General features: G+C 44.3%; 1 protein-coding gene across 1 annotated transcript; it reads right to left on the bottom strand.

The window, feature by feature from the left end:
- Window positions 1-2,282: 2,282 nt before the first annotated feature.
- Window positions 2,283-4,142, bottom strand: LOC116895867 (RNA exonuclease 1 homolog). Its single transcript, XM_032896968.1, has one exon. It carries the CDS (start codon window positions 4,140-4,142, stop codon window positions 2,283-2,285), a length of 1,860 nt encoding a protein of 619 aa, XP_032752859.1.
- Between the last annotated feature and the right edge of the window lie 4,552 nt (window positions 4,143-8,694).

Here is an 8,694-nt window from a genome sequence, read left to right as displayed (position 1 = left end):
TCTCTTCCTGCTAATTTGCTCTCCTTACACTGCACTGTTGTGAAAGCAGCATCTGCCTTGTAGGACAAGCTCGGCTTCTCTACAGCTTTAAATACTCGTGAAGTACTTTGTCTTTGAAAACTAGATCAGAAATTGCTGTTGTTGTTTGCTGTGCTGGGTGCCTCCACAAGAACTCCCCCACACCAACTCCCACACCAACCCCCTACACACCTCCTCCCCCACACCAACTCCCCCACACCAACTCCCCCACACCAACTCCTCCCACACCTCTATCCCCGATCTGTTGTTTAACTGATAAAATAGTGAAAGCAGAAGATCGCCAATATGGTCCCAATGCCTACAATCCTACTCTCCTCTTTTCTAGAATAGTTTTAATTCAATTCGAGATTTTATCCTTCCCAAACATGTTTTTTTTTTTTCTTTCCCACATAAACTCTGGCTGGTTGTGTGACATGAGCTTCTAAACCCAGTATCTAGGAGTTGTAAATCATGGTTGGTTACACAGAGTTAGTAGCTAAGTCCCCAGCTTAAAGTATTAAAACATATATTAAAAAATAATAAAATAAAATAAAAACAAGGGCTGAACATGTAACCCGAGTTAACCAACAGTCTCGGCACACGCTTGTCATCCTTATAACAACTGGGAGATGGAGTAAAGTCCACAGCCATTTCAGCCACATAAGCACAGTTCAAAGCCAGACTCTTAAAACAAGTGATCGGCCAACAGAAACATCTATTCTCTCTCGGCACAGAACGCAAAGCAAGCCAGCCAGGGTAGCCCACCCAGGCTAAGTCCACCGTTGACAAGAGGTACCCAGATGTGAAGGCTGGGGTCTTATAAAGGATGCCTTTGTCCCAAGTCAGAGCTCCAAGTGGGCTTGGGAAAGCAAATTCTGGAAGCCAGAAGACTCGGTATAAGACTGGCTCCTCTAAAGACCAGGACTCCAGATTCCGACCTAGAAGCTTCTGTCCTGCCAGTCCTTCTCAAACCCTACTCCTACCCTACCAAATGTAAACAAACACATGGGCACAAATGTCTAATTAAAAATAAAAACTTTATTTGAGAATAACAACAAGATTACAAACCAAAAAACACAGGCAAGAGTTATTAGTCCAAAGAATAACTGGTGATTTAGAATTTAGTTTTGAAAAAGCAGTTGAGGGACATTAGCCAGGCATAGTAATTCATACTTGTAGTCCCAATCTAGAGGTTACAGAAAAAAGATCAAAACCAGCTCTAGGCCACACAGGTGAAACAGCGGGGGAAAGAACAGTATTAAGAGCTCTATTTCCATTTTGAACATATTAGAAATACTATGCTAATGAGTTCACCTTCCTGCCTTGGGTATAAAGAGTTTAAGGTTTTATTGGCGTGTACAAACACTAACATTCCTTATTAAACTTATCCTATGCCACCTAAAAGTTGGGTGGTTAAAACTAGTTAATTTTCTCCCCTTGCCCTCTAAAACACAGTGGCTTGCATTAGCCTTCATACAGTAACAGAAAGTGACCTTTAACCCAGCTAGGGGGCTTCCTTCACAGTTAAGACAAAAGTGCTTTTGATTTTCTGGTTAAAAACAATAACCCTAAGAAGAGATAAAGGGTATTTGGGTCCACAATATTTTCTAGTGGAAATAATTCAATAAACTTTCAACCAAGTTCTGAAAACCATTCAAAAGCCACTTGCATTTTATAATTGATATATTGTATAAATGGAATTTATTTGTGAAGTGGAAGGAAAAGAGTTAGCCCCATCTAAAAAAAAATCTTTTACTATTTCAACTCCAAGAACAAAAATAAAACAACAACAACAACAAAAATAAAAACCCTGAAAATTAAAAACTATCAGTGTTGCTTGGAACTAGTAATAACCAAAATATTTCATCGAACTTCTTGACGCATTGAAGACCGGGCAAACAAGGAGTGGTAGCTTCTACTTGGGCAAAGTTAATCTTAAAGTCACAGTTAACAGTTCCAGTCACACTTATTGAATCAAAATAGTCTCACCTCTAAGGCCAGGTTGTTTTCTTTGGGTCAGCTCTGGGAGAAAGTTCCGGAACCCGCTGAAATACTTCCTCCTTCTCCCTTTAGTTGGGTGTGATGAGACTTAACCAAAGTCATTCTGTATGAAGAATTTTCACACCCACAACACATCAAGCAGTACCCAGACTTGGCTGATAAGATGGCATAACTCTACAAGGTTTCAAGCTTGGACTAAATATTTTGCAACTGTAGGGGATCCACTCCTCACCCACACATGCGTAATCAACGCCGAGAAGTCCTCAAGTCTCTAGCTGGAGAGATTGATCTGAATCACTTTCCTCCAGGTACAACACGTCTGGAATCTCCAGCATCTTCGGTGTCTGGGTGTATCGGCTAGTACAAACCCGCAGCTTCGGCAGAGGGTCGCACTTCTGGGAAGAGGCCTGCTGCTGAGAGGGGCTCGAGGTCTTGGCGTCTTCTTGTATCTTCCAGGTCACCAGCTGCATACAGGCTGTGGCATCCTCGATGGAGCTGTGTCCACCGCTGTGTGTCTGGATTATCCGGTTGAGGTACTGGGAGGTGAGGCCCCGCAAGGAGCGCTTGAAGGGGGGGCCCCGGTGGTGCGGGAAGAGCACGGATGTGTCCACCACAGTGCCATGGATGAACTTCAAAGCCAGCAGGTCACTCTCAAGGCTGTGTCCTATGAGGATGGTTTCAGTGCTGAACAGGCTAAGGAGCACGGCCTGGACATCACACAGCCTAACTCTGGTGTTCGCCAGGTCTGTCTCGGTCACTCCGGAAAACATGGTGTTGTAGTCCACGATCTCATTGTCTGGCTTGACGAAGGTGTCGTAAATCACATTTTGATCAGTGTCCACCACTGTGACGCGGGTGAGCTCCAGGCCATGTGTGGTGTAGGACATCTCACAGTCCAGGGCGTAGATTCCCGCGTGCGCTTCCCAGTCCTTCTTCGGGAAGGTCTTGGCGAAGCCATGCAAGTTGTCCTTCCTGCCGTCCTGCACGTGTTGCTTGGCCACCTTGCAGCCTGTGGCTCCCATGGGCGCGGAGCAGCATGAGTAGCGCACCTGCCAGCCTCCCTGCACCGGGTTGGAGAGGACTCGCCCCCAGTGGTACACGCAGGGCTCTGAGCTGAGGCAGCGGCCCGAGGATGACACGAGGAACTTGTTGCCACAGCGGCAGCAGGTCCTGTGTGCCGTGCTCAGCGGCTGCTCTCGTGTGTAGAGCATTGCGGACCCTGGCTTCTCCGGATGCGCAAACGGGAAACCGTGTACCTTGCGCTGCTCCTCCGTGAGCAGATAGCCCTGAAGGCGGCTGTACAAGGTGGCCTTGCTGAGACCCGGGATGGCGCTGGGAACCAGGCCCCTGAGCTTCTTCAGGGTGTGCAGGGCGACATTCAGGTACTTGTTCTTGCTGGGACTTCGGTCGTAGATCACTTTCTCCTCTGACTGCGCCTTCTCGATGGCCTCCAGGTGCGAAGAGGAGAACTTAAGGCACTCCTCGGTGAACAAGCCCAAGTAGTGCTGACGCATGGCCACAGGGATCTTGTCCTTAAACTCCTTGGTGAGGACGGGCTTCTTCACTCCAATTAAAGTATAGCTGTAGATAACTTGCTGTGGAGTGACTATGTAAGTGTTTAAGTGTGGCGGCTGACCTGTGGCTATGCTGCTGCTGAAGGTCCTCTTGGCAGCTGTGGTGTTGGCCAGGCTGGGGCTGGACGTGTGGATGAGCCTCCTCTTCTCCCGAGCTGAGGCTGAGGACGACGAGGAAGACGACGGCGACGATGAGGAGGAAGACATAGCCGACGACGAAGAGGAGGAAGACGCAGCGGACGACGGTGACGAAGAGGAGGAAGACGCAGTCGACGACGACGTGGTCAACGTCTCAGGGCAGAGTATCTTCCTCCAGACCACCTGGGGTCGCCAGTGTAGCTGCTCCCAAGGCGCTGCAAGCCAGCCGTGGTGCGCCCCAGGGCCAGGCCTCGGGGAAGGCACCTGGACCACGATAAACTGGTGGGTCTGGCAACAAGTTGGGGGGCACTGGTAGTAAGACAGCAGGAAGTTCCCAACTGGATGAACCAGGACTCTCCTGGCTTCAGGATGCCCTTGTGGGAACCAACTTTGCGCAGTTTTCAGGCTCATGCTGCCCTGGAGACGCAGCTCTGGAGCGAGTGAGTAATTCGCCTACCAGAGTAGGTGTGGAAGCGGAGGCGTCGCTGCAGCCCTTAAATACAGAGCGGTGGGCGGAACTCTCTACTCTAAGTTGATCCAATCGGGTTGGATCGACTATCCTCTAGACAGCTTCCGGATTATCCGGTTCCTCCTACCAGGAAGTGTAGTGACTGGATCAATTAGAATTCCTGATTCCATTTTGTCCTCACGTTTGTTTGATCTTTATTTCATGTCTTTATTAATTTCTTTTGAGAAGTTTGGACATTGCATTTCAAACCTAACCATCACTCCCTAATTCCTTCTAGAACCATATTCCTTCTATGGGTATGGATATAACTCTTTGTTTTTTCATTTTATTTTAAACCCACAGAGTCCAATTCCTGCAGCCCATATACTCTCAGCACTTGGCCAATTACCCAGTAATAAATGAAAAGTAAAAGAGCATGAATATTTAAACTATTCTTAAACCTCAAGGCTTTGCCTCAACTGAGAAATATGTAAATTGCATTTTCATTTATTTCAAAATAACAAATCGATTAGAACCTAATAGTGGCGGTTGACTCAGGAAACACTTGAACTTGTTCTGAAACCTCTGCATTGAATCTTTTGCGCATGTAAATGTTGCTGTGTGGATGTAGATAATTTACCTCAACTCTCTGTGTTTTTATTCAAAAATAGGGTTTTTTGAAATGATAAATTTTATCTAGCAAGTTCTTATGCGTTGCACACTATACGTTAAACACACTCGGAGAGTTAATGTTATCAACTTGACTGTATCTATAATCCCAGGAGACAAGCCTCCAAATTGTCACTAAAAATACTAAAATGAGACCAAAAAATTCCACCTAAACAAAGAAAAAAATATTTTAGTTTATTTGGTGTTGACCAGTAACTACTCCTGGGCACGGGACCTACTACCTTGGGGTATGGCGGGCACTACCAATTGCTAGGGTATTTTACCACAGCGACAAGAACAGTAAATGGGTGGGGGGGCTTTGAGGTTTCAAAAAAGTCGGGTACCATTTCATATTCAGATCCTCTGCCTCCTGCTTGCAGCTCAGATATGAGCTCTGAGCTATTCCTCCTTCTATGCCTCACTCTGCCATCATGGAGTCTAACACAGCCCCATCATGTTTTCTTTTATGAGCTGTCTTGATCTTGGTGACTTTTATTTACTTTTGAAGTTGTAGTATAGCTACATCCTTATTCTCCTTCAAATTCCTGGCATCTTTTATCATTCATTTTGTTACATGCATATATGTAAATGTATATGTATTCCAAAATGCAATGCGTTTGGTCTGTATAGCACTACTTGTGTGTCTGTTTTCAGGGCTGACCAGGTGTTGGGGCCTACATGCTAAGTTTAGGGTAAGAACAGAGCCTCCTATAGGGCATCAGCCATGTCAGTGTCTGGGCTCTGTTATGCTGCCTCTAGGTTTGTTAGTTGTTTGCTGATCCTCACTGTTCTGCTTGGATAAGATGAAATCTCAAAGTTTTGATTTTCATTTCCCTAGTTTCTGGGGACAATGAACATTTATTTAGACATTTATCATAGTGGCTATTCCTGGTTGTCAACTTGACTGTATCTGGAAGGAACTACCATCCAGAATTGGAAGGCTCACCTGTGATCTTGAGGCTGGGAGATACAAGTTTCTGACCTGGATCTTAGCATGGAGATCTTGAGGTATAGAGGCCATGAATCCCAGGAGAGTAAAGCAAGGAGATCTCTGAGTTCAAGGTCATCTGGGACAAAGCAAGTCCCAGATGCAGGCACAGTGGTACACCCCTTTAATCTGGGCCACACCTGCTGGAGACCTATATAAGGACATTGGAAAAAAAGAAGATTCACTCTTCTTCACTTGCTTGCCTTGTGGGACTGAGCCACTGCTAGATCCTTAGACTTCCAGTCACAGCTGCTGACCATTGCTGGTAAGTTGGACTGCAGACTGTAAGTCACCAAAAATTCCCTTACTATATAGAGACTACCCATAAGTTCTGTGATTCTAGAGAATTCTTATCACCCCCCCCACCAACCACACTCTTTTTGTTTGTTTGGTTGGTTGGTTGGTTTTTTTGTTTTTTGGGGGTTTTTTGTTGTTGTTGTTCCTTTTCTTTTAGGGAACTCTTTGTTCAGGTTCCAGGCCTTTCTGAATGGGTCAGTTGGGGGTTGTTTTGTTTGTTTTATACTGTTGTTTTTAAGTTCTTTTATTCTGGCTGTTAACCTGTGTCAGATGTGTAGCTGGCAGATTCCCTCCTATTTCTTGGGCTGCACCTTCATCCGATTGATTGTTTCTTTAGTTGTGTAGAAGCTTTTTTAGTTTTATGAAGTCCCATTTGTCAATTCTTGGCCTTAATTCGTGGGCAAGTGGAGTCCTAGTCAGAAAGTCCTCTCCTCTGCCTGCAGCATGCGAGCACCGCCTATTTTCTTCTTGCAGTTTCAGTGTTTCGGGTTCCTCATTTAGGACTTTGATCCATTTGGAGTTGGGTTTTGTGCAAAGTGATAAAAATGGGTCTGATATCATTCTTCTGCGTGTGGACATCCAGATTTCCTGGTACCGGTTGTTGAAGACACTTTCTTTTCTCCAGCCTCAGTTTTTGGCACGTTCCTCAAATGTTAAGTGGTTGATGTTTCTCATGTTTCAGTCTTCGATTTTGTTCCACCGGTCTACGTGTCCTGCTCTTGTGCCAGTATTGTTTTTACTACTAAGGCTCTGAAATATCTTAAGATCTGGGTTTTTTATCCCTCAAGTGTTTTGTTTTGTGTTGTTGTTGTTGTTGAAGGTTGTTTGGGCTATCTGGGGACTTTTGTGATTCCATATGAATTTTAGGATAGTTGGGTTTTGTTTTTTTTTCACTTTCTTTGAAGCATGATGTTCAGAGTTGAACTGATCCAAGGATTTCTCAAGGGGCCCTGATGAAAGGATAAAAGGAACATAGTTCTGTGTCCTTGCTCAAGAGTAGACTTGGAAAGGCTATTCTGGGGCTGAGGCTATGGTCTCAAAGGAGTTAAGGTTTTAGTTCCTAAGAACATGGATTTTTATTCCCCTGAAAAGACTGGAATTTTCAGTACCTAGGCTGCCATGTGCTCTGTCTCTAATATTCTTGAGACGCCCCGAGTTCCCTTTGTGAAGCATTGCTTCTTGCTGACTTTGTCCTATTGTATGATAGCTTCTGTGGACTCAACCCATTTCTCCCCTGGAAATAAGATGCTGTACTTCTTGATAAACGTGCTCGGAATAAGACAGAGCTTATATAGGACCTCCTGATCCCAGCTTTTTTGTCTCCTGTCTTCTGACCTGGTCCTCTCTCAAGACCCCTCACTAAAAAACTGCCTGCTAGTGCAGGTCAAACGAGATAGGGATTTTGATTGAGACTTCGCTGAAACTGTAAATAACTTTTGGCTGTTTCACAGTATTAATTCTCTACCATGGGACGCCTTTGTTTTTCCAGTGTCTTTATCACTTTCTTCAGAAGTTTAAAGTTATCATTATGGATGATATTAAAGTTATCATTCACTTCTTTTTTAAAAAAAAATTTAAAGGTTTACTTATTTAAGTATGTGAGTACACCAGAAGAGGGAATCAGATCCCATTAACAGATGGTTGTGAGCCACTATGTGGTTGGTGGGAATTGAACTCAGGAACTCTGGTTAAGTGTTTTTTGGTTTTTCGTTTGTTTGTTTGTTTTTTGTTTTTGTTTTTTTGTTTGTTTGTTTGTTTGTTTCTTTTCTTTTCTTTATTTCGGAGCTGGGGACCGAACCCAGGGCCTTGTGCTTGCTAGGCAAGCGCTCTACCACTGAGCTAAATCCCCAACCCTGCAGTGGTCTTATAGTCTCAAACTTGCCATACAACTAAGGATGGGCTTGAACTGATTCTCCTGCCCCCACCTCCTCATTTCTGAGAATACAAGCATTTATCGACTGTAACTGGGCAAAGTTAGTTTTTGAAAACAGTTTAAGATATTCAAATCGAGTATTAAAACCTGAAAGCATTGATTCTCAGGGGGCATATTTTTGAGAACTTGAATCTAACTTTATTTTTTCCTTATTTAGTTATTTATTTGTTTATTTTTTGTTTGTTTGTTTGGATATGGGCTTGTAATTCTCTCAACATCCGTTGTCAAAGAGACTGTGCTGACTGTCAACTTAACTAATTTTGAGTCACCGGGGAAAAGGGCCTCTGGATATGTCTGTAGGGGGTTAGTCTTGATTACATTAACTGGGTTAGGAAGGCCCACGCATTGTAGGTAACATCATTTCCTAGGATGGGAATCCGGGATAAACTGTATGAGTGTGGGAGAGGCAAGCTGAGGATGCTTGTAGCCATCCTTTGATCTCTGCTTCTTCACTACCGATAGATGCAGCGATGTAATCCAGACTGGCCTCAAAGTCCATCTGTAGCTCAGGACGACACTGAATTTCCAATTTTTCTGTCTCCATTTCTAGAATTACAAACATTTGACATAACACTTGGTTTTACTGGCAATTAGATCAAATTTTTTTTCACACTAGGCAAGCACTCTT

This window comes from Rattus rattus, chromosome 3, assembly GCF_011064425.1.
Source record: "Rattus rattus isolate New Zealand chromosome 3, Rrattus_CSIRO_v1, whole genome shotgun sequence".
Taxonomy (NCBI): domain Eukaryota; kingdom Metazoa; phylum Chordata; class Mammalia; order Rodentia; family Muridae; genus Rattus; species Rattus rattus.
The sequence above is the reverse complement of the archived record's forward strand: the minus strand, read 5'-3'. Positions and strand labels throughout refer to the sequence as shown.